Genomic DNA, 26,209 nt, shown 5'->3' with positions numbered 1-26,209 from the left:
AGCTCGATCTCTCAGTGGCGAGGAGTAACGCGTGGGAGGCTCACGCTGCCCCCGACACTTCCTGATTCTACTGCGCAGGCGCACCAACGGACCTGTAGGAGTCGCTGTCCACAACGCCCGATCCCCACCCTTCAGTTTCCCTCCCCGTAATACGGCCAATGTGTATTACTGTGGACGACCAGCTAAACTGAAAGCAAATGTGGAGCGCTGGGCTCGAACTGACGAGCCCAGCGTCTCCAGCATTTCGTGGCGAGTGCCTTGCCCACTACGCCACGTAGCCGCCCTACAAATTTGTATTAGTTGTATTAAAAGTATTAACACAAGGGACAAATAATGAATGAATGCTAAAATGAATAAATTGTAGTAAAGAATTTTATTAAAAGTTTATTAAAAGTAACCAGGCCTTTATACCACCAGTTGAACTCATTGATAAGCAGTACAGTGACATAAATGAGTGGCATAAAAGGACAATGGAGGTACAGTGTGTGACCAACTTGGCAAAATTGTGTCCAAATTAAAAACATTCTTAACTACTGCGGTTGATCCGAGACCTGTGTTTGACAAAAATACCTGGTCTGCAGGTGCGTGTGTGGGGGATGGCGGTTGTTCCTGGAGTTGGGGAGAAAGGTGTATTCTGGGAATCGTAGTGCATTTATCAGTGCAACAAAGTCAAGAGACCTTTGGACTGTAGTGGTTATAGTTTGAGGGGTAAATTTCTTTATCAATGCTAAGCTAAATAACATACTTTATCTTACGGTCTCCGACGAGACGCGTACAAAATTTACCTTACTTGGTGTGCCGGTAACACATGACCCATACATTGATATCTGACCCAACTCCTCACAGAGGGAGGCAGGCCAGATTGTTCAGCGTTGTTCTGTTCCAATGCTGAACTCTTGGGTTTCTCAATCCACTCTTCTCGAAAGAAGGACCATACCATGGTGCCCGTGATGACCAGCCCTTTTGACCCTGTGATGTCTTCGTGTACCACCTGGGTCAGGACAGCCAAGGCACAGATCTATCAATAAAAACACACTCCACCAAGAACCGCTGCTTCCACTACGAATGTGTTGTTAGTCTCTCCAGTGCCGCCTTCCTTCAGACGCAACCTCTTCTTCCTGCGAGCGGTGGTTCTGCATTGGCACCATATTTTAATCCCAGTCGGCCCTCTCTGGAGCTCAGAGTTTGGCCTCCTTCCCCTTGGTGCCCCTGTCCCACTTGGGGATCCTGACGAGCAGTAGTCCCACGGCCGCGAGGGCCAGGACCACCCCCAGACTGGGGGGTCCGCAGGGGCTGAACTCCTGGGCCAAACCCGAGAGGAGAGGGGCCGCGATGCGACCCACGGCAGTCACCGACTGCCCCGCTCCGATCAGAGTGCCGCTGGCCTGGGCGCCTCCCCGCTGCAGCTCCATGTCCGTGATGCAGGTGCGTCCGATGGAGGTGGAGATGGCGAAGAAGGTGGAGCTGAGCAGCACTTGCCAGACGTTGGGCGCGGCGGCGTACAGGAGGATGAGCGCGCAGGTGAGCACGGTGGAGTGGAGCAGCAGGCCGGGCATGTCCTTCCCATACAGATGGGTGACCGGCCCCACCAGGAACCCGGCCAGGGCCCCCAAGGTGCTGCTGTAGCTGATCAGGTACCCCGTCGCCTTGGGCTTGAGGAGGAAGCGCTCCTCCATGGCTAAAGAGAAGTTACTGTAGTACAGCATGATGGCTATGGCCATGAGCAGACGCACCAGGAACAGGTCCCACATGTCGGAGGAGGCCACCGTGCGAATCTTAGAGCCCACCGAGGACAGCTGTCTCCAGGCAGGCTGGAACAGGGACACCTCCTTCCAGCTGAGACATCTCCAGCGCCGCCGTGGAGCTTTTGACGCGGCTCCGTTCCCCGTCGCCAACGCGGGATGCTGGTTGTTTCCGAGGGAACAGCTGTTGTGTGTAGAGTTACGGTTGTTCTCCTGACAGGGTTCGCTCACGTTGCTGTTGGAGTTGGCGTCGGTGCGGTGGACTAGCGTCTCGCTCCAAGGAAGCATCCACACCAGGCCTGCAACCAAACAAACACTGATTCAGGTGCCTTCTTACTTTACATTGGACACCCCCCCTTTGCTTCCCTCTAGGGGTGTAACGATGCATCGATTAATCGAAATGCATCGATTCTAATGTGACGATTCAACTGCATCGATTTGAAAATGTTAGAATCGATTATAATAGAAATGAATCTAAATACATATTTATATATATATTTTTTGTTGTATGTATTGTTTTTATTTACCTATAGTCTATTTATGCTGAGTGAATCAGTTCCCCCAGCCACATTTGTGTATTCAACATTTTTGGGGGAATTAACTGATAGAAAATGTATCGAAAATTAATCGAATCGTGGTCAAATGAAGAGATTTCATGATGCATTGAATCGTTGCCTGAATAATCGTAATCGAAATTAATCGTTGTGAGGTCGCATCGTTACACCCTTACATCTGCAATAGCCCACATATGCCAGGCCGCAAAGATTCAAGATTTGTATTTGTCATATGCACAGTTAAAAGGACAGTTATACCGTACAATGAAAACCTTACTTTGCTAGTTCACACAGAATCACAAAATATAGACTTAATAGAATAAAAAAATATTAAGAAAAAGTTGAATGCTAAAATAAAGAATCTTAAAAAAAAAACATGGCAAAAACGATAATGTAATTAATAATTCCAATAATGCATCAACCAAGACAAATTCCTGTGCATTATTTCAGCTCAATTCGACCCCCAACACTCTGTTTAAAACTAACATTTTGGGTGTTTGAATTGAAAATGGTGGACCCTGATGTAAACGAGACAAACGACTCTCTCTGGTCTGCATCCCCTTATCAATTGTGTGTATTGAGCCGTACTGTATTGTACCCATTCTGCAATAGATCTGTTAAATAAAGTTTTCATGAATCCATTCTGTTCATTCATTCAAGCATGTCCCAATACCGAGCGGGGGCCAACCTGATCAAAGGGCCGTTGGCTGTTCTTTAGCGAATCAAGTGTTTTCTGCAAGCCTCATTTGACCCATATCTCCTCTCCCACCCACCTGCATTGAGGAGGAATATGGCTGAGCACGTGAAGGAGGAGGTATAGAAGCCGCCCTCGTGCTCAGTGAGGTAGCCGCCCACCACTGGCCCCAGGATGAAACCCACACTGGAGGCTGCATTGAAGTGTCCCATCACCAGGGGGCGCTCTGCCTCAGACACCAGGTCGGACAGCAGGGCTCTGCAGATGGACAGCGAGTGCTTAAACAGTCCTAAAGTGGGGAGAGCAGTCATGCACGTGATCAGGATCATCAGCTGATGGATAGGGAGCTCAATTCTGCACGTGCACGTGCACTCCCTGTGTCTAGTGGAAACATACGGTATGGGTGAAATGCTGAGCCCATTTATGAGACCATCTTGATGCCATCGGTTATCGCCTGATTCACTTCGCCATCTTCTAGACACCACACATCAAACTGCAGAATCAAACTTTAGAGATTTTCAACACTATATCAATAATATAATCCATGGAGATCTGTTCTTATTGTTGCTCGTTTGTTATGTGTGAATGCACTCCATGGCATGTCAGGATTGCTACTAAATTCCGTTATACATTTCTATGTATTGCATATCATATGGTTTGACTTGCTTGTTCATCCCATAATTGAAGAAACACACTCCTCAATGTCAGTTTCAGTATTTAATAAACGACAAAGATGAAGACACCCTGAAACAGACACAGGCAGCACAGTCAGCTGACAACTTATATCATGAATACACAGTAACACTATAGTAACACATAAATATATATATCTATATAATGCATATATAATATAATATATAATATGTATGAACAGTAATAGTGCATCAAGCATCTCACGTGAATGAGTGAACGAACGTCTGTCTCTCCAGGAGGCGAAGTGAGGAATGAGGACTAAGATGGCCGCTCAGCAATACCAGCGCAGTGCAAGGCATATCCGGTTGGATGCTGGTCAGACGCTGCCCTCTAGTGGCTGGCGATAAACTCTTCATCCCCCCCAGACCGGAAAGCTAAGGGTCGGAATAGATTAACGGTCTAAATCCCGTATCCAGCTGCCGGACTCGGGCTCATAACGTGCAGGCGGCCTCTTCACGCGGCCCGGCCGAGCAGGCAGGGGCAGCGTCGGTGGCGACCGCGGCACCGGGAGCGGCGTGCCCAGGAAGGCACCGGCAGGAGCGGTGAGGTCAGAGGCCGCCCCATCTGCAGGCGCCGTAGGGAAGGCGCCCATAGCCGCGTCGCGGGGCCCATCAGCCGGCTGCTGAGCAAACTCCTGGGGCATCGCGGGCGGGGGCTGACGGGTGGGGGCCAGGGTGGGCACAACGGGTGGGGGCAGACGTCCCAGGGCAGTAGGTGGCGGCGACGGCGCAGCCGACTGCTGATGGGCGCAGGGTGTGGCCGGTGTGTAGGCGCGGAGGAAACGCCGGTTGCGCAATGTCAGACGTCCCGAACCGTCGACCCTGACCCGATACTGGTCGTGGCCCAGTGACCACCACACCTGACCTGTCCCATTTGTGAGGGCTCGGGCCCTGCTGGTTCTGGAGGAATACTCTCTCACCGAGTGCCAACGGGCGGAGCGGTCTCGAGTGAGTCCCCAGAGACTCGGTGGTACGGGACATACGGGTCCGAAGGGCGTCCTCCTTTGCCGCCCATGCCTCGCGCCACAGCAGGCGGATATGCGGGTTCGAGAACTTCTCGAGGCGGTTCACGAAGGAGAGCGAGCCCCGAAGGGGGCGGCCGAAGATGATCTGCGCTGGCGAGAGGTTGCAGTCGGGGTCAGGTGTGTTTCTCAACTGCAGCATCGCGCGCAGGAAGCGGTCCTGATCAAGGCTGCCCGACGGGCCGGTGTTGGACATCAGGAGGCGCTTAGCAGCCTTCACCGCCACTTCTGCCCTCCCGTTCGACTGCGGAAAGCTGACGGAGGACACACGGTGCTTGACGTGCCATAGGCGGAGGAAGTCCTCAGTGTGGCTCGCCTTGAATTCCGGACCGCCGTCGCTCGAGAGCTCCTCCGGTACGCCGAAAGTGGCGAAGAATGAACGGAGGTGTTGGACCAGGCCTGCTGAGCCTGCCAGGGCAGTACCAGCCGTAGAGCTCAGGACCTCTACCCAGCCCGAGAGCCGGTCCCCGACAACTAGGTAGTGGCGGCCCCCATAGTCGAAGAAGTCCGCAAACACTGCCTCGAACGGAGTGGATGGGGGCGATGATGGCAGGGGGGGTGTAGCCGCCTGTGACGGAGCATTGCGGTTGCAGTCTGCACACCCGTCCCTGGTGGCTTGAATGTCCCCTGACATCCCGGGCCAGTAGACTATCGCTCGGGCATGCTGCCCCATCGCTGAAGTCCCCTGGTGGGCGGCGTGGAGATGCCGAAGGACTCTCTCACGGAGGGATGGGGGAACCACGACGCGGTCCTGATAGAGCAGAACGCCGTCCTGTACGTAGACGGACTCACAGACCGATGACAGGCTCGCCAGGGCGGGGTCGTTGACGTCAATCCCACCCTCCTGCTCGATGAGGCGGAGGAGGTGGCCAAGGCCCTCGTCAGCCGCTGTCTCCCGTGCGAGGAGGGGCCAAGAGACGGCACCGAGCTCTCGTGCATCGTCACGGATGGAGGCCATGAGTGCTGACTCCACGGCATCAGGCTCGCTCGGCAGCCACAGTGAGATGCCGTCCGTCGAGCCAGAGGGGGAAGGGTGCCTTGAAGTGGCGTCAGCGGCATAGTTGCTCTTGCCAGGCAGATGCACAATGTCAAAGCGCCACGGGAGGGTGCGCTGCTTGAGTCTAAATAGACGCGAGTTCGTAATCTCATCCAGCGTGCGGTCGCCAAAGATCTTCACCAGCGGCTTGTGGTCGGTGACCACGACGAGGTTGTCGGACCCCTGCGTGAAGTACCGCGTCTGTTCCAGACCCCAGGCCACGGCCAGGGCCTCTCCTTCGACAGCCGCATAACGCTGCTCCGCAGGGGACAGGAAACGCGACCCTGCAAGGGTGATCCTCCATCCTCCTGAGCAGCAGTTCGGTATGCCCGAGGCACAGTGACAGTGTTGCTGGAGCAGGAAGTAGCCAATGCCGAGCTTGGACCAGTCAGGGCGGAGGCAGGTACGCTTCTGCATGTCGTAGATCTCCACGCCCTCACGGATGGCCCCAATTATGGCCTGCTTGGACGTCTGGAAGGCCTCCTCCAGAGCGGGGGACCATCGGAACACACAACGTGGGCTGAGGAATGGCTTGAATGGAGCCATCGTTTCACGCAGCTGGGCATAGTTAGCCACCTGGTTAACAAGGCCGAACCAGCTCCTGATATCCGTCGTGGAGCCCGGTGTAGGGAAGTCCCGGATGGCGTCTAAGTATTTCGGGAGTGGTTCGATGGTAGACTCCGACACCCTGAAGCCAGCGAAATCGACGCACCTCTCCGCCAATTGAAGCTTATCCGGGTTCAACACGATGCCCGACCGGCCGACACGCGTGAGGAAGTCGATGGTCCTCCACCAGTGTTGCTCCAGGTCAGTGTCATAGTGGATGACGTCATCCACACAGCGTTCCTTGCGCTCATAGTCCGAGAGGACGGCGTCGAACCGGCGGTTGTAGCCATCCCCTGACGACAGGAAGCCCTGTGGTGCCCTGGTGTAGCGCCAACGGCCGAAGGGCGTGATGAAGGTAGTGAGGTGGCGATCCGACTCACACAGGGGGACGCTGTGGTAGCCGTTCCAAGCGTCAGTGACGGTCTTCCAGGTGCCCTTCGGGACACGACGTGCGAGGTGGAACGGGGACTCTGTGGCGAAGGTTTCACGTTGGCAGAACTTGTTGAGGGGGGAGAGGTCCACGGTTCTACGGGGGGAACCGTCGTGCTTCCGAGTGACTACCATACGATGGCACCACGTGACAGGCTCGCCGTATGGCACACGTTCAATGACCCCAAGGGCCTCGTCCCGCAGGAGGTCATCGTGGACCCTCCGCTGCCAGTGTAGAGGCACGTTGGCCGCGGTGTGGCATGCCTTGGGTGTAGCTGCGGGATCCACGTGCATCTCGATAGGCGGTCCTTCCATGCATGGCAATGCCCGATGAGGGCAGGTGTTGAACGTCGACGAGGCATATCTCCCGAGTAGCCAACCTTTCATCCGGCTGTTGTTCTCTGGCGTACAGGGGAACGGCAGTGCCGCGGGGCGTGCGGGGGGGACCGTGCGCTGGGGGCATGAGCACTGTGCGTCCTGGGGGTCACCTGGCCCTACGCAGCCGCCGTTGGTTGACCTAATAGCATTGACGGACAATGGTCGGTCTGGCGTGTCAGCCGTGTCAGGGCTACGCCCGTCCCTTGGCCCCCCTGTAACGTCGTCCGACGGGAAGTTCGTAGGCAAGAGGCCGAGGTTGAGCAACGACTCGTAGGAGAGGAACATGGCCCGGACTGAGCTGCTCACGTATACCATAGAACGGCAGGACGTAACGCGCCCCCCGCTGCAGGTCGTCGAGAGCCTAGCGAAGAACGCTCCCTCGATGGCTATGGGGGATCGATTGGCGGCTGACAGGCTGAGGCTGACGGGTCGCAGGTCATCCTGCGTGAAACCGCAGGCCAGGAACTCCTCCAGAGACCAAAGGTCCGACTACGCGCCAGTGTCTGCGACGGCAGATATCCGAGCCCCGTTGGCTGAGCCCCGGTTGCTGGTGCCATCTCCCCGTCCGACTGGCATGTCCACCGAGATGGTGATCAGTGCTCGGGGGTGGTCTCTCAGCCTGGCTCGTCTCCATTCGCCCTTGGAGAAGATGTGGTGCTCGAGTCTGACAGGTGCAGGCCTGTTGACACAGCCATGCGACGTAGGGGCGTGGCGTCGGCGATGGCTCCCGCAACGCCGGCCAGGGCGGGCTCCAGCTTGCACCGATGAGACCTGGGAGATCAGCTCCGACCCCACGGCGGCCTGTTGACCGTCGGATGGTGGCTGTTGACGCCTCTGTTGTCGGCGGGCCCTGTAGCAGCCGATGCACACTTGGTGAGGCTTAGGATTCCACCCGCGAGGCCCCTCCGTGAAAATGTTAAAGATGCTCTTGCATTCCGGGCATGACGCACGTTTAGCCCCGTCCGCAGGGCTCGGGGCGGGGCTCGTCTGTGGAGTCGTCTTAAGGCGCCGGAATGACGACATGGCTGACAGGGAGGACGACGGGAGAGCGTTACGGGCCATCTCCTTGTTCTCGACGAGCGCGATTACCTCGTTAACTGGCTTGACTAGGATGTCAGTCGTCCCCAGCGTCTCGCGGCGTATGTCCGAGTCATAAATGCCATTGAGCAGGACATCGCGGACAATGTGGTCGGTGTAGTCGACGTTCGCACCACATACGCATGCCGCACTGTATGCGCATGTCTCTGCTTTGCCCCGCACTCTGGCAGCGAGCGCGCGGAATGTCTCGTCTCGTTCCTGTCGCAGCTGAAGTAGCTCGGTGCGCAGGACACATGTAGCGACCGGGATGACAGCCAGAGAGCGCATGACTGCGATCAGGTCCTGCAAAGGTCCGGTAGCGGCGCCGGGGGCGGCTTTCAGCAGGCTGTCTCCAAGCACAGGCCCGGCGCACTGAAACAATTGGACGGGGGCCTGGGCATCCTCTATGCCTGAGCCGGTGCAGAATACATCCCAACGTCGGATGAACACATTCCATTCCTCTATTGACACGCCCACGTCAACCCTGGGCCGATCGAGTCTCGGGCCGCGAGGGGCTGGGGCCTGGGCCGGCGCGGCCATGACAGGCGCTGCGCGCTGGTGGGCAAGTCCATGATTGTTCAACATAGCAATGGCGAGTGCTTCAGACACGTCGCCGGATGTGAACTCACAGGCGGGGACAGAGCATCCAACGACGACCATGGTGTCTTCATGAAGAAACACACTCCTCAATGTCAGTTTCAGTATTTAATAAACGACAAAGATGAAGACACCCTGAAACAGACACAGGCAGCACAGTCAGCTGACAACTTATATCATGAATACACAGTAACACTATAGTAACACATAAATATATATATCTATATAATGCATATATAATATAATATATAATATGTATGAACAGTAATAGTGCATCAAGCATCTCACGTGAATGAGTGAACGAACGTCTGTCTCTCCAGGAGGCGAAGTGAGGAATGAGGACTAAGATGGCCGCTCAGCAATACCAGCGCAGTGCAAGGCATATCCGGTTGGATGCTGGTCAGACGCTGCCCTCTAGTGGCCGGCGATAAACTCTTCAATAATGTATTTATGTAGTCAGTTATATTAATGTGTTGGGGATTGGGATATATTTTTGTGAGGTGTTTTTAGATGTATGTATGCTCTCTCTAGACTGTGTGCATGTGTATATGTATTCTTGCAAAATTGCATTTGTTTTTTTGTTCTCATCTCTGCAAAGCACTTTCAAACTTGTTTTGTTTTTAAAGCGCTATATAAATACACTTGAAAATACACAGGTGCATTCATTATTTCTGGCACATAGAAATAGAGGTCCCAAGCACTTGTATCTAGTATCAACTTGGTTCTAATAAGTATATATTGAAAGGCAGAATGTGCCATTTCACGTGCCATGAATAATCAGTGCCTCTGTGTTGTATTGCCAGGTAGCTGTGTAAACAACTGTAATTAATAGGTCGGCCAAGAATGAAAGTGAGTGAAAGTGATCAAACGGAACCACACGGGCAAATTCATAACCTCACAGTTTCAGGAGACCAAAACTGATCGCATCTATGTTGCACGGTGCTTACATTCGTTGGACCTAAAGGTTTCTCTATGGAGTTTTCGCCGACTGTACATATAGCACGAGACTGGCCAATGACCATACAGGAGGGTCTACCAGCTAAAATCCACCATGCCTTATAGTTTGCAGTCATTATTGGGTCAATCTTCACCATCACTTCATTCTGTGATGTTTTACTCTTTTGCTAGTTTCCAAATGATCCCTCTTACATTTACATTTAGTAATTTAGCTGGCACTTTTATCTAAGGCGACTTTCAAATTGTGAACAACAAGTCAGCAGGAGGGGTATTTATGGCAGCTAAGGGTCAGTGGCATTGTTTGTCAAATATTGTTGAACTTGAGTGTTACACTCTGAGTGCATAGTAGTATAGACATATTAGCATGATATGTAGTAGCATAGTAGTAAGGTACATAATAGTAAAAGACAGTAAGAAGGTTCTTTTTTATTTGATTTCAGATATTGTTTGAAGAGGTGTGTTTTTCTCCCCTTTTGTGAATAGACCACCGCAACACTTCCGGTATTCTGAAATCATGGGAGAGAGAGAGCGGGGGGAGAAAATGAATGAATGTGGATGAGAGCCATGACATTAAGTGGTTGTTTCTACGGCTGTGGGGGTGCGGGAGACATGATCCAATAGACCTTTATATACGCCTGAGTCTCCTGAACACAGAGAGACCAATCCCAAGTCGAGCGGCACTTTCTCGGCCGAGCTATAGTCACTTTTCCGCACCTACTCCCGAACTCCACATGCGCAGATTGAGAAACCTAGATCTCTGGACAATACAGAGAGACTCCGTGGGAAATCTGCGCATGCAGAGTTAGGTAGTAGGTGCGGAAAAGTTACTACAGCTCGGCCAAGAAAGTGCCAATCGACTTGGGACTGGTCTCTCCGTGTTCAGGAGGCTCTCATCCACAACATTAATAAATTTTCTCCCCCCGCTCTCTCTCCCATGAGCTCAATGTAACGCGGAAGTGCAGTGGTCTATAACTTACCCACGGGTATCCTGGCGAGGACAAACAGTGCGATGCTAGTGGACATTCCCAGCAGGCCATAGCCCAGAGCGCTCAGCAGCAGACAAGTCAGCAGAGAGTCCCGCCTCCCGATCACATCACTCCAGCTGCCCTGCCAATCACAAACAGGAGGTGACTTTTTTTAAACCACAAAACTTAAAAAAGGAAATTCCATTTGATTCCACTGTGTATTTGGAGGGAGGGTGCGTCCCATGACTTGTCTCTCTTTCCATGGGGAAATGCAGGTCAGGTCAGGGCTGGTCAGGTGAGGTGGAACGCAATCAATCAGCCAGTCTATCATTAAAGGGTCAGTTCAGAATTTTGGACCACTAGAAGTAAATGTAAAGTAAGAGGGGTCACTGTAAAAAGCGCTTAAATAGCTTCTTAACTGCTTTGCTTTGGGTGCACTGTAGTGTGGAGTAGGTCTCATGGCTTCTTGTAGAGACTGAAGAGTGGCCCCATTACTTTACATTAGCTAGCAGTATGATAGGTGCGTGACTAAGACTTGACAAAAACCTTTAGTAACACACAAAAAGACAAACTGCTTGAACCTGTCTCCCTGTCACCTGTCACCTCACATGTCTCCCTGTCACCTGTCTCCCGCCACGGTAGGGAGAGAGAGAGAGCAAAGGAAAAGTGGCCCATATATACCACAAAAGCACAATGTCTGACATTAAGAATGGAAGAAATTAGATCTAGTTTGTTCTGTTTCGGTAGATGAACCATGTGGTTGTGAGTGTTAAGAGATCAGGTGAGGAGACCAAAACCCCACGCTCTCTCAGTCAGGCTCCACTTGTTTCTCATGACACTGCGCTGGGGGGGGGGGGGGGGGGGGGGGGGCACGCACACACACATACACACAGACACACACACACACACACACACACCCTGATTAGTGATTACATAATCAAATTATGGACCAATTGAATTTGCCATGTTCTGGAGGCAGCATGTGGGGGGAATACCATAGAGACCTGGCTGTTGCCCCCCCTCCTCCCTGCAAGCCGGCACACAGGAACCACAAATGGCTCCTTCTCTCTTTAATTTGTCGCATGACCCCTTGAGATTTAAACCAATTTCAGGAGCCGCAGGCGGAACGGAGAGTGCGTTTCGGAGCTGGGAGAGTCTCTCCCTTCAGACGCTCATTGTAAACTTCACTACAGTAGATTGTAGAGGAATCTGATGATGTTATGATAATTGACTTATTAATTGCTAAGATGTGATGGTGAGTCAGGTGGTGTGAGTCAGGTCTTATATAGAGTTTTATCAGACCATCTGACCGGTGGTCATCGCCGTGGGGACAAAATGTCCAACAACACACAGGCAGTGAAGGTGAAAGAGTAAAAAATATATGTCCCCATCTCAAGAATATGATATTGCGTGTCTGACTGGGTAGTTTGGTGTTGCCCACTCGTGTTTGTAGGTCAAACTATTTATATTATATATACTGATGTCCGGGTCCACTGGATTTGGAAATTGTATGTGAAAACAAGTAAATATGGTAAGAATTCAACAAAAAGGTTCACCGTGTACCTCCACTGTCTGCCTCCACCTTGTTTCGTTTATATTTTTATTTCATTCTTGTCTTGATTATAATGGATCACAGAAAAGGAATAGCACTTTTATTGATAAATGTGATCTAGCAGAGGTAAATGGCAAATAATAACTAAATGCTGTCTATATTGTAATTGAGATAAAGTTGACATCTGTTAAGTATTTGTACATGAATTGTTATGGCTTTATTGTTTTAAAATCCCAATAATGTTGTGGGTCCACCAGACCCATGAACACCGGGTGAGTGACAAAAACACAAACACAACACGAGGGTTAAAGGTCGAGTGGAAGTGGTTCTTCCCATTGTTCTCATAGAATACCAGAGATGACTGGAATGTGTCCTCCAGTATGCCTGAGTGAAAGAGTTAAGACATCAAGGTTATTTCAAGCAGAAACAAAAGTCAATTCTTACCATGATGGTGCTGGAGAAGAGTTGTAAGACCCCATATGTAGATCCTGAAACAAACAGTTTCCCATTAGAACACATTCATATGTACAATATAAACTATGATGCCGGTACTAATGTTAACAACCGCGATGGTGCTATCATAAGCAAACTAATACTAACGACCTAAAGAACAGATACTAGAGCTGCAGAGGAGAATATGGAGATATAAATACAGTCAAATAAAACAAGGAGGGTGGTTATAGAATACTTTCACTTTCCCATTATGAATATATATATTTATTTATTTGTAATTTATTTAAACTCGGGAGTCAATTGAGGGAGACCTTCATTTTCAATGACGCAGAGTTTACATGATGTCATCAACAAATCCAAACACATACACAGATGTTAAAATAATACCAATAAACAGTAAACAAATATATATATAAATACAGTCGTCGTAGCAGCATCGTGCAATAGAACAGAATCAATCAAAACAACTACAGGTCGACAGTGGGAGGCCATTGATCAAAAATGTACAACGTCCAAGAGAGACCATGGAACTACATTTTAGGTCAAGTTGCAAGTGATTCCATGATGCCGCTATACATCGACACACAGAAAGCAGTCTTTCCAGGCTCAGTCCTGCATGAGGCACGTCAAGAACCAGACAGTCACCGGAGCGTGTTATTATGACCAGTATTCCAGTGTAACATAGATGAGATATAAGATGGTACTTTACAGAGCAGAGCTTTATAAATGTACAGATACCAATGATTATCACGTCTATCAGTTAGTGAAGAAGACCAACCGACCGTATCATACAAAATACAGTGGTGAGTGTTGTAGCTATCAGCGATAATAAACCCCAGGGCAGAGTGGTATACAGAGTCTAAGTAATAAACCCCAGGGCAGAGTGGTATACAGAGTCTAAGTAATAAACCCCAGGGCAGAGTGGTATACAGAGTCTAAGTAATAAACCCCAGGGCAGAGTGGTATACAGAGTCTAAGTAATAAACCCCAGGGCAGAGTGGTAAACAGAGTCTAAGTAATAAACCCCAGGGCAGAGTGGTATACAGAGTCTAAGTAATAAACCCCAGGGCAGAGTGGTATACAGAGTCTAAGTAATAAACCCCGGGGCAGAGTGGTATACAGAGTCTAAGTAATAAACCCCAGGGCAGAGTGGTAAACAGAGTCTAAGTAATAAACCCCAGGGCAGAGTGGTAAACAGAGTCTAAGAGCTGAGTGTGATGACAGCAGAGAGGTATACAGAGTCTAAGAGGCTGAGTGTGATGACAGCAGAGAGGTAAACAGAGTCTAAGAGGCTGAGTGTGATGACAGCAGAGAGGTAAACAGAGTCTAAGAGGCTGAGTGTGATGACAGCAGAGAGGTAAACAGAGTCTAAGAGGCTGAGTGTGATGACAGCAGAGAGGTAAACAGAGTCTAAGGGCTGAGTGTGATGACAGCAGAGAGGTAAACAGAGTCTAAGAGGCTGAGTGTGATGACAGCAGAGAGGTAAACAGAGTCTAAGGGCTGAGTGTGGTGACAGCAGAGAGGTAAACAGAGTATAAGGGGCTGAGTGTGATGACAGCAGAGAGGTAAACAGAGTCTAAGAGGCTGAGTGTGGAGACAGCAGGGTGGTAAACAGAGTCTAAGGGGCTGAGTGTGGAGACAGCAGAGAGGTAAACAGAGTCTAAGAGGCTGAGTGTGGAGACAGCAGAGAGGTAAACAGAGTCTAAGGGGCTGAGTGTGATGACAGCAGAGAGGTAAACAGAGTCTAAGAGGCTGAGTGTGGAGACAGCAGGGTGGTAAACAGAGTCTAAGGGGCTGAGTGTGGAGACAGCAGAGAGGTAAACAGAGTCTAAGAGGCTGAGTGTGGAGACAGCAGAGAGGTAAACAGAGTCTAAGGGGCTGAGTGTGATGACAGCAGAGAGGTAAACAGAGTCTAAGAGGCTGAGTGTGGAGACAGCAGAGAGGTAAACAGAGTCTAAGGGGTTGAGTGTGGAGACAGCAGGGTGGTAAACAGAGTCTAAGAGGCTGAGTGTGGAGACAGCAGGGTGGTAAACAGAGTCTAAGAGGTTGAGTGTGGAGACAGCAGAGAGGTAAACAGAGTCTAAGGGGTTGAGTGTGGAGACAGCAGGGTGGTAAACAGAGTCTAAGAGGCTGAGTGTGGAGACAGCAGGGTGGTAAACAGAGTCTAAGAGGTTGAGTGTGGAGACAGCAGAGAGGTAAACAGAGTCTAAGGGGTTGAGTGTGGAGACAGCAGGGTGGTAAACAGAGTCTAAGAGGCTGAGTGTGGAGACAGCAGAGAGGTAAACAGAGTCTAAGGGGCTGAGTGTGATGACAGCAGAGAGGTAAACAGAGTCTAAGAGGCTGAGTGTGGAGACAGCAGAGAGGTAAACAGAGTCTAAGGGGTTGAGTGTGGAGACAGCAGGGTGGTAAACAGAGTCTAAGAGGCTGAGTGTGGAGACAGCAGAGAGGTAAACAGAGTCTAAGAGGCTGAGTGTGGAGACAGCAGAGAGGTAAACAGAGTCTAAGAGGCTGAGTGTGATGACAGCAGAGTGTAAATGACATCCCCAGAGTCCAGAATTGCTAAGAAAGTTGAATCAACAATCCCCTTTCTACAGAATAAGTTCTACAAAGTTGCAATTTACTAGTAAGGTTACCAATGTGGTATTTAAAATGTGAATTTGTCCCAGATATTTGTATTCTGTGAGACCCTTATATGTAGGTTACCGTTGTTTTTGGATCTTGAGAAGACCATGACTTTTGTTTTATTTGAGGTTCATAGGAGCTTTCTGGAGGGCATTCAAAGAACGCTGCAGCGTATCTATACCTATAGCTGAGCAGTGTCAGCGATACAGTAAATAATTGTATCATCCGCATATAAACGGTGCTGAGAATCATCCAATAAGGAGACAATATCATTTATATAAATGGTGAAGAGGACTGAACCCAGGACTGCACCCTGTGCAACACCCTTTGTTATCTGTAAGGATTCTGAATGGGCACCTCCGGACTCCACACACTGAGCAAAGGATGAGGTTGATTTTTTATTTCTGTAAGAGCAAAGGATGATCCACTGTATCAAATTTGGGTGATAATTTTTCAAAGTCATTTCCATCTCCACCCTTATGGGGGGGGGGGGGTCACCTGGGCCGATTTCCAAGCATAAGGAAACTCACCCGTTGAAATAGAAAGATTAAATATATGCGCCAACTGCTCTGTAGGGCTGTCTTAAATACTTCAAAGCTTCGTTCGATGGGTATGGGAAAATTAAATTCGAATATATATATAATAAATAAAAATAAATTTCTTTTTTTTGCTAAATCAACTCTGCCTCTCTTTGTTAACTACAACAAGCAATGCTGTTTGTTATTTAAGATGAGGTCGGACTCGGCACTGACAGATTTGTGTTCATTGTGCTGCTTTTATAAAGCCTCAAATGACGGCTTACAATATTTCATGAAAGCAAAGTGTTTCGTTTGTCTAAGATTTAAAAAGGTTTAAACTTTACAGCACTGACAAAGTTGAACAAAGTGCTGTACAAGTCCCACAACATAATTTTTTTTTAAGTTAAAAAAAATACATTTACATTTTTTTTTTTTATCTCGAAGCTTCGAATTAAAATCGAATCTCGGCCCCGAAGCTTCGAATCCAAAAATAAATTCGAAGGTCAGCCCTACTGCTCTGCAATAACTGGAGCAGTTTTAGTAGAAAAGCATCCAATCCATCTTCTCTGGTGGCACACAGAGTCCACAGAGCGCAAAGTGCATCACCATGAGAGAAGGGATGAAAACAGAATGGAGAAGCATGGCTCATATTGTGCACACATTCCTTGTCGTCACTAAGAGGGGGCCCTGGGTATTCTTTTTCAAATAGAATAAGTGAAGGAACGGTATGAATACACATACAGTAACAGTACAGAGTGATATATGATATAAACGGCTAAAGATGATGCATGGTAAGGCTGTACTGAATTCCTATACTGTGGTAATAAGCCACCCGATAATTGTGGTTTGCAATATTGTGATATTTACATTTCTTTTATGTAATTTTTTTTCAGTCAGAATTCAGATATCTCGCACATTTTATCTAGATGTGAAACACCTATAACCCGGCCATGTCAAATTTGGGTGATAATTTTTTAAGTCATTTCAATCTCCACCCTTATGGGGGGGGGGGGGCACTGTTTATACTGTATAGTCCTGTATAGTATATGTACATCGTGTCCCATATGTTACTTATGTTTATAGTGTCCTATATGTTACTTATATGTTTATAGATCTTTTTTCTATTTTTCTATGTACAGTATACACTGTGGGAAGGGGGAAATGTAATTTAATTTCTCTGTATGTCTTGCACATTATGAGAAGCGACAATTAAGCTGACTTTGACTTTGATGTCACTACCCAGCCACACCAAGGTGGTTATGTTATGGCAGTATTGTGGCCAACCCCATAGTATGTCTCCTAATACTGCTGTATTAATGGTAGTTAATGTTGAAGTCTAGTTCATGGATGAAGACATTTGGAATATTCAGGCATCCTATGGTGGTTCACATCATGTGCAACACTGTGTTTGATGTCGGTTCTCTACATCTGCACGTCACATGTCACCCACTAGTGGACCAATACATTGATCACAGAAATTATGATAGCATATTGTTTATTCTTATTTGCACTTACAAACATATATTCTGGAATAAAAGAAGTAAAAGAAGAACAGTTCAAATGTGCAGGAAAGGTAAAAAAGCCCAAGGGCTTATAAGCGACCTCCCCTCTTAAACCTATATAGGATAACTACACAGAACCCCCCCCCCCCTCCCCACACACACACATTATGAACAAACACACATGCACATATCCCTCTCTCATACACACAGACATGGCCGCCTAGTTATAGTTGAAAGTGGGGGTGCAATTTTTTTTTTTTATTCTTTTTTTTTTTTACATTTTTTTTTTTTTGCAAGGGGTGGTTTGGAGGGGGTCCGGCACGACCCCCTACACGGCAGATTTTTTTTACATTTAATGAACACCTGTATGTGCAATTTCCTGCAATATAGAGCCTTCAATCTTGACCAAAATAAAGCTGCTCTTTTCACTATAAAACTCAGTTTATATTGCAGTATGATAGCTATAATAATAATAACTTCACTGCGAGGGCTCTTTTAGCTAACGCTAGCTAGGCACGTATGATAGCCAATTACTATTATAATAATAATAATAATAACTTTCCCATCCTCCCAAAGCCCCTCCAGCCCCGTTCACATCCGCAGCACCAACAACAACAACAACAACTAATTGACGCTATCAATAGCCCCAGTGAGCGCGGCGGCTGAATGAATGAAAACTTTATTTAACAGATTGCAGAATGGGTACAATACAGTACGGCTCAATACACACAATTGTTAAGGGGATGCAGACCAGAGAAAGACGTTTGTCTTGTTTACATCAGGGTCCCCTTTCGTGACTGTGCTGCACCGAGTGAATCCACAGTCACTTGCTCCTCAATGGGAAACCAACCTAGATTTACCATGAAGGACTGGTTCTGGCCGAACCGTTCGTTATACAAGTATCACAGAGACATTACAAAGGTGCTCACAGTTGCACGAGGGGTTCGCACAGAGATACGGGATGGTTTGAAAGCTCTGCGTTGCTAATAAATATTTTTAATATTTTTTTATAAACTGCTCAAAGCGGCATTATTTCCGCCGTTGGGTGATCACAGCGCCTGCGCACCATCCTGTATCTCTGGATTCACTCGGTGCAGCGCCGAGGCTCACCATACGAGAAATATTCAGTTTCAATCTGTTTGCGCATTTAGTATACAGTCACAGTGTTCGACTTACGTGATGATTTGCTCCATTTTGATGTAAACGCCGAAGAATAATCCTCACGAGTCACAATGTTATCCAATATCCAGCCTGAATTTTTCAAGGGCTTTCGAAAAAGCCGCCTCCCCTAACATGTCGTATACGTCATGCCGACGAACCGTGGCCCGTGGGCACTGGATCAAACCATTAAAGTGGGGGGTCACACAATCTTTGGAAACTTAAAAACTTGCTATTAAGTGTCATTGCGTATTATTAATTTGATTGAAATTACGTAGTTATGGTTCGATAAGATTTATATATTGGGGGGGGATATTTATATCATATGATATGATCAAAAAGTGAGGGAGCAAAGAGACAAGCTTGCTCCCCCAAGTTCAATAGTCCTGGAGCACGTGCATCGTCTGCTCCGTTAAGTGGGCGCCTATGCACACAGATACATACAATACAGCATTATACAACAATTATAATGTTGGGGGGGAAAAAGACTACTCACAAATACACATGGATACTAAAGACTACAGGATCTGTAGTTCTTTTTTAAGCTTGCTTTTAAATGTATGTGGAACATGTTTCTGTTAGATTTTGTATATCATTCCACATCACTGCACCTTCACCTTGATAGACAAATGAGAATTTGGCAACAGAGGTCCTACAGAAAGGAATGCGTAAGTCATTATTTCTTCTTGTGAGATGTGCATGATAATGAGAATTAAACTCAAAATAACATTGAAAGAAGTTAGGTAAAGATGAAGGAAGACCAATTACTTTATACATAAGAACCCCTGTTTGGTACTTGTTGACCTCATAAATTGTGAGTAGTTGCAGTTGTTTAAACAATGGTTTGGTTGGGGCTAAATAAGAAGAGTTGGTTGCAATTCTTACAAAGGATTTCTGAGATCTATGGATTGCTTGTAAGTAAGAAGGGTAAGTGTTGGCCCAAATTATATTGCAGTAAGAGATGTGAGGATAAATGAAACTGTAATACAAAGTTAGTAATGATGATAGCATATGAAACTAGAGATCATACGGAACCCGTTGATATCAATCACTTCATGCTAGCTTACCGGGAAAAGGGTTAGATAGGGCTCCAAAGTTCACCGGGAATAAATACTGTGATATTTTATATCCAGATATTAGCAATATTTTGTCAGGCTAAATTTAAGCTAAATCCATGTTTATATTAGGCTAATATTAGCAAGTGTAAACCTAGCTGTCCTCAACCAGCTGAGGTAGCTCGCTCAAGTTCAGCAATCCTGTGTCTCATTTGTTGCTCGTTATACTTAGGCAACTAACAATGCATACCTATGTCTATTTTAAGAAGACATGTGGTGGGACCGGTACTGCTTAATCTGTTCATTTACACCGGGGTAAACTAAGACTCAGTACTGCACATTAGTCAGCTATATATATATACTACAAGGGGTTGACTTAGGATATAATCTGTATATGATACCAAGTGTACATACAGTACATAACCTTTATTATTATTATCGAGTATACATATGTCTCACCTGTCCAGCGGATTAGACCATCATCTTTATTTCTATTTCATATTTTTAAGCTTATATTTGCATTACTATTTCTACTACCCTGCCTGTACCTCCCCTGTACTGCTATGACCCCTGCATTTCCCCAAGGGGCTTAATGACGATACATCTCACGTCAAAGGCATCCTAATACATCGCTCTGCTCACGGCCCCCCATGCTTTATTGTCACTTAACTCTGCTGATGTGGAGGACCTTCTTCCTCACACAGTTAGATAGAAAACTTTATTGCCATTTCAACACATGGTTGATTGGGATTTGTCTTGGTGCCAGCACATACAGTACATACATTATAAAAACATACAATATAAAAACACAAGAATACATGCAATACAATCCCCACAATAAAAGTTTTACACAAACAATTAAAAAGAAGAAATGCTACAGTACCTAAAATAAATAGCTCAGTGTTCCAGTTTAAAGTGCATATTGCCTTAAAGTGCCTGTCGGCTGGTGCTAGCCCTAGTGGTGCAAAGTGCCTGTACATTTGTACTTGAGTTCAGGTGAAGGACAGCCTCGGGATATGTACTGTTTTTAAAACGGGATGTCCTGCACCTGAGACTTTGGAGTCTTCTGCCCGAGGGAAGGGGGTTAAAGAGGTCGTAAGCAGGGTGAGAAGGGTCCCTGATCACCTTCTCCCCTTTCCGCCTGATTTGTGTGGCATAAATGGAGGCCACAGAGGGGAGATCACAGCCGATGATTTTTGACGCTGTGCGTACAGTTCTTTCTAGATGTCCCCTATCATGGACGGTGGTGTTTCTGTCTCTAATTATGAGGCTGGTGTTAACAGTTTTCAACATAGAAAAGATTGGGAATAGTGCCGAGACTCCCAGCTCCCAAATGCACAAGTCAATATATCTGGGGAGTGTGAGTCCTCCATTACCTACCTACAATACCAGCCACAGTGGGACCGGCCCCGAGAGCCTTCACATGGTGGCTCAGCAGAGGGATGATCATGCTAACCCCAAACAAGTCCTGTGGAACACAGAAGGTCAAAGGTCATCAAGTCAGTTACCAGTGGTGGAAAGTAACTAAGTATTTTTTTCACTCAAGTACTGCACATTTCGAGCTAACTTTATACTTTTACTCCACTACATTTCAAAGGAAATATTGTACTTTTTACTCCACTACATGTATCTGAACCCATTAGTTACTACTAGTTACTTACTAGTATTAGTTATGTCATGTATGCATACTTTTACTTTAGACACTTAAGTATATTCAATAACAAATACTTCTCTAATTTGAATGGAGGACTTTTACTTTGACCAGGGTACTCATTTATCTGGGTATTTCTACTTTTACTTAAGCAAAGGAATTAAAATTCACAAGGTCCCGATTCAATTAAATTCAGTTCGATACTGATTGAATCAGGTTTGATGCCCCTGGTGTCAGAGGGGCTACCCCCTGCCATTATTGTCCAAAGATGTAATTTGGTCAGCTGAGTTTCCATAATAGTCAGACATCTGCAAGACAGGACCAGCGTGCTATAAATAATGTTCAGCAAAAATATTCACAAATCCACTTGAAAAAAGGTATAGATTAAAAGATCAATCTTGGGATTTTAAGAATCGATATTGGATTGTTCAAATTCAATGATTCAATATTGTTTTTTCTTTTCTATTGCTTTTTTTCTTTACCCGACCATACTTACAAAGTCTCTGGCAGAGAGTTGCTCTGCCTAAAAAATTTAGATAAACAAGTCAGGCAGATTTTCAGTATTGTAAGTTACAATACTGCAAATCTGCCTGACTTGTTTATCTACATTTTTTGAGGCAGAGCAACGCTCTGCCAGAGAATTGATTGAAGTCACACTGTGGCCCCATGCAGCAATGTCACAACACAACCCACTAAACAAACTTTAATTGTCAGTTAAACCATACCTCTGCAAACAAGCTGAGCACAAATATGCAGTATTTTTACTCTCTGTATGTCACAATTGCTGTGATATTTAGCAACCTTATGCTAGCAGAGCAGAACTATTTCAGGTCCTGTAGAATATTTGAATCATTTCACAATTATTAAAAATGAATAAAAACACACCAAGGCTATGTTCAGTGCCCACTTGGTATTCAATGTCTGTATAATGACTTTGATAACCAGAGCAAATCCCAAACATAAACTACCTGCTGCTTACATCTATCAAATATGTCCATCATGTCCTGAATTTCAACTGGACTACAAGTACACAATGTCAACAACTCTTTATTTACATTGACCATAGACTGCTGTGCGGTGCACACCCCCTTCGAGGTTGTCAAGACAACCTGTCGTAGCGTTAAATACATTTATATTCTTCAAACATGTCAAAAGAAATAGCAGCAGTTGGAACAGTGAGTTGAACCTGGGATCAATATCCTATATGTCCACATAATAATTAAGAAAACCATGACTGCAAGCACAACTTAATCCAGAACCACTCCGCAAGCCAACAACGACACCAGCTAAACATTACATTTTGAGTGAATGATTGATTGATTGAAAACTTTATTAACAGATTGCAGAATGGGTAATACAGTACAGCTCAATACACACAAGACACTTGAGTCACAAGACACACTTACCATGAACCCCACTACATAGATACAATGGATCATCCGCGTGCGCCCTCTTGTTTTTTGATATAATGATGAGCTACATTTCGCGTTATTAATATTCATTCTCCCGCGATGACAGCTCACCTACAGCCAAGGCGGAAGCGCTCATCTGCTATTATTACTGTAATGTAATCAAACAGTCCCACCGATCAACACTAACGACGTCCTCTGGTTGATGCGATCGTCAGACTCATTAGGGGGTGGTAATAAAAAGGGTGGTCTTCTACGACTTCAAAAAGGTCCTTGCGTGAATGAGGGCGATCGCATCGATGTAAATATCACTGACATTCGACCGGTGATTCGAATCGAAGCTTCCCTTATTTCTAAAGGCGCTGATTTTCCGTTGCCTTCCGATTGGACGACCCTCCGGCAGCGCTGCCATTTGGTATCGACCGATGACGCCAGATGGCCGATTTTTAAGCGCTCTATTCGAATGGCTTCTTGTAAGAAATTCTCTTATATTAACGTTTTTTCTTCATTATTCTATATTTGCGGCCGGACTCACACAGCAAAGATGTACATGTTTCCGTTTGGGTGTAGTAGCTGTTGTAAGATATTAATGGTTTGATTTCAGTGGCGGACTCAGGCTGTTTGAAGGCCGGGGCGAAAATAAAAAAGGGCACCTACTGCACAACATGGGACCCCATCAGTAAGCAAAAAGCTATGATGCGTCATGTATGATGAAATAGTCTGCATCCGATTAACATTAGAATAACATATTAATTAATTAATTAATAGTATAACCACACCTCTATGATAAAAACACACAGGGAACAATACACCTTTAACATTTTTATTTCATAAAACAGTTTAACAGTTAAAGTTAATTCGAGTGCCGTTGAGCTTCTTCCTTTCTCTCTCCTCCCCTTCTCTCCTCATGTCCTCTCCTCCTGTACTCCCCCTCTCCTCTCATTCTCTAGTCCTGTCCTCTCCTCCCCTTCTATCCTCCTATACTCCCCTACTCTCCTCATATACTCCCCTACTATCCTCCTGTACTCCCCTACTCTCCTCCTGTACTCCCCTTCTCACCTCCTATACTCCCCTACTCTCCTCCTGTACTCCCCTTCTCTCCTCCTATACTCCCCTTCTCTCCTACTGTCCACTCCTTCTCTCTTCCTGTACTCCCCTTCTCTCCTCCTATACTCCCTGTAGAATGATCGTCTGGAGGCTATGACTTGGTGCAAGCTCGTTTATTGACAACTTCAGTATGTAGTAACAGACATACTCCTTCACGTTCCGTGTAACAATATATATATCTCCAGATCAATGCGCAGCCTTAGAACTACCCCTGCATCTCTTATATACTTCCGTATATGACATCTCCCCTTTTCAGCATGTTATCTCTAACATCATAGGAACATTCCAAATGAAAAGTACTATAGGCTGAACATACCTTTTTAACTTAAATCTGAGACATCATCACACATTCTGGTCTCTGTCTAAAACAATGAACTGTTTAAGCTTTCAAGTGTTATTGTAACTGAGGGGTACAATTCCCTGACTGTATTACTAGATATGATACTTACTACCACTACCTTTGTACTTAATATTCGGCCACCCAGTACACGGCATAAATATATTATGATGAACACTGTCACGTAGATGAAACGGATCCAACACAAATGTACGAATTAGAAATAGGTCTTTATTTCTACACAGCGATGGTGTGTAGAGCAAGCACTTAATCAAATCAATCACATTTATGAATGGAATTAGTATGCACTTTTATGGCAAGAGTACTCGTCGGTATATCAATAGAGAATGTCCAATCTCTGAAGGCGCAGGTGGTACATATACGACCTGGAATAGTTTAAGGAATAACAGCAATGATACTTGAATGATTATATACTGGATACACTAGGGGGGGTTAATCCGGTCGCTTGTAAGCCGACAGGAGTAGGAGGGGGGGGGGGGGGTAGAATCCGGCTGCCTCATCCGGCCAAGGGTATCCCAGGTGAACCCACTGTAGTGCCGTTCAATGCGCCGGCGATCCTTGGACCACAGATGAAAGCAGGTGGACTCTTTGTGGGCCGGCGTCATCCGGTCCACGGAGGAGAGACGTGAAGCGACCTCGTCTTGCAGAGCGTCTCCTCACCTTGCGTCCTCTCCAGGGGGGGGGGGGTTCCAACACACGGCAGTGTCGGGGGTCTTTATCCATGGAATAATCAAAGTATACAAAGCATAATCCGTGCCTGGGAAGGCGGGCTGTCGTCGGTAGAATAATCCGGTATACAGGTCCACTTGCTCGTCGGCTCTGGGGCTCCTCGGGTGCAGCTTCACGTGGGGTCAACCACCCTGGATAAGCAGCCAGTTCTCTGCCCGAAACGATGGGGTACTGACTACGGTAGTATTCTCACCGCACGAAGCACTATATATTAACAGACTATTATTAGCTTAATAGACTACGTCCAACTCGACGATATAGTGCCAAATATGACTATTCAAATATTAATATACACGATGTCTCAATACCGATGGTAGGCGAACTTGGCCTTACTCCCACACGTGGCGTCGCGGGGAGGCTTTACGTCTGTGACTCTATTAGAGGGTAAGAAACTGGACTGAAAAGAAAGTCCTACTTTAGTAGCGCAGTATATATACGCACTATGAACAAATAGTCCCATTAGTGGTGCGGTAGTCAGATTCCTACGCGGAACTAGGACTTGTTCGTACATGTGGAGCGGTACGTTTGAACTGGGTCTGAGGGGTATGGCAGCCTGGCACCAAGGTCTCGACCAATAGTAGAATGGAGACTATTATGGGATGTTCAGTAGGCTAGAATGGATATTCAATGCATATTGTACAAGGAATATACAAGGGATATCAAGGAATATTAGAGAATATACAAATACAATTAAATATATATATATAAATAAATATATATATTCGGTTTAATCTGGCCCTTCACAACAGCCACCCCCTGATTGGTCCCAGACCTAATCAGTTAAACAGAGACCGATTAATCGCGTTGTCTATTTACACATAAGGGTTTGCTGTAGGGGTCAGTCAACTTCACAAAGTCATAGGGTTATAGGGTCATGGTCATCATCGATTGTGTCTGGGAGTCGGGGCAGTTCTATGAGCCTCGCCACGGGACGGGTGTAAGTGCGACCCTGGACGAGCACTTCAGCTGCTCGGACCTTGCCGTCGGCACCGGTGATCACTTTGCTTACGCGGCCGGCCGGCCACATAGCTCTGGGCAGTGATTGATCAATAATCATGACGACTGTTCCTTCTGTCAAATTGTCTCTCTCCTTTACCCACTTCTGGCGGGTCTGTAGAGACGGTAGGTAGTGCAGTAGGAAACTGTTCCAAAACTTGTCGGCTAATACTTGGCTGTACCTCCACATTCGTCGGCCGTTCGCTTCTTCAGGCCGGTACATTGTCTGGGGTAATGCAGGATCTAGCCGCCCCATCAGGAGTGTGTTGGGGGTAACTGGGTCGATATCCGCCACATCACTGGAGACATATCCGAGGGGCTTCGAGTTAAGTACTCCCTCAATCTCCGTG

At 46.9% G+C, this 26,209-nt stretch overlaps 1 protein-coding gene across 1 annotated transcript; it reads right to left on the bottom strand.

Annotated features, from left to right (window-relative positions):
• Nucleotides 1-360: 360 nt before the first annotated feature.
• Nucleotides 361-22,864, bottom strand: mfsd9 (major facilitator superfamily domain containing 9). The gene is made up of 6 exons (XM_084313982.1): nucleotides 22,667-22,864; nucleotides 20,990-21,077; nucleotides 12,746-12,789; nucleotides 10,762-10,891; nucleotides 3,070-3,279; nucleotides 361-2,041 (listed from the first exon to the last, which is right to left on the bottom strand). The coding sequence occupies exons 1-6, from the start codon at nucleotides 22,760-22,762 to the stop codon at nucleotides 1,179-1,181; spliced, it is 1,431 nt and encodes a 476-aa protein (XP_084170108.1). The 5' UTR covers nucleotides 22,763-22,864; the 3' UTR covers nucleotides 361-1,178.
• Between the last annotated feature and the right edge of the window lie 3,345 nt (nucleotides 22,865-26,209).

This window comes from Notolepis coatsorum (genome assembly GCF_963971535.1).
Source record: "Notolepis coatsorum genome assembly, chromosome: 5".
Taxonomy (NCBI): domain Eukaryota; kingdom Metazoa; phylum Chordata; class Actinopteri; order Aulopiformes; family Paralepididae; genus Notolepis; species Notolepis coatsorum.
Note: the sequence above shows the minus strand (reverse complement) of the source record. Positions and strands in the feature narration are given on the sequence as shown.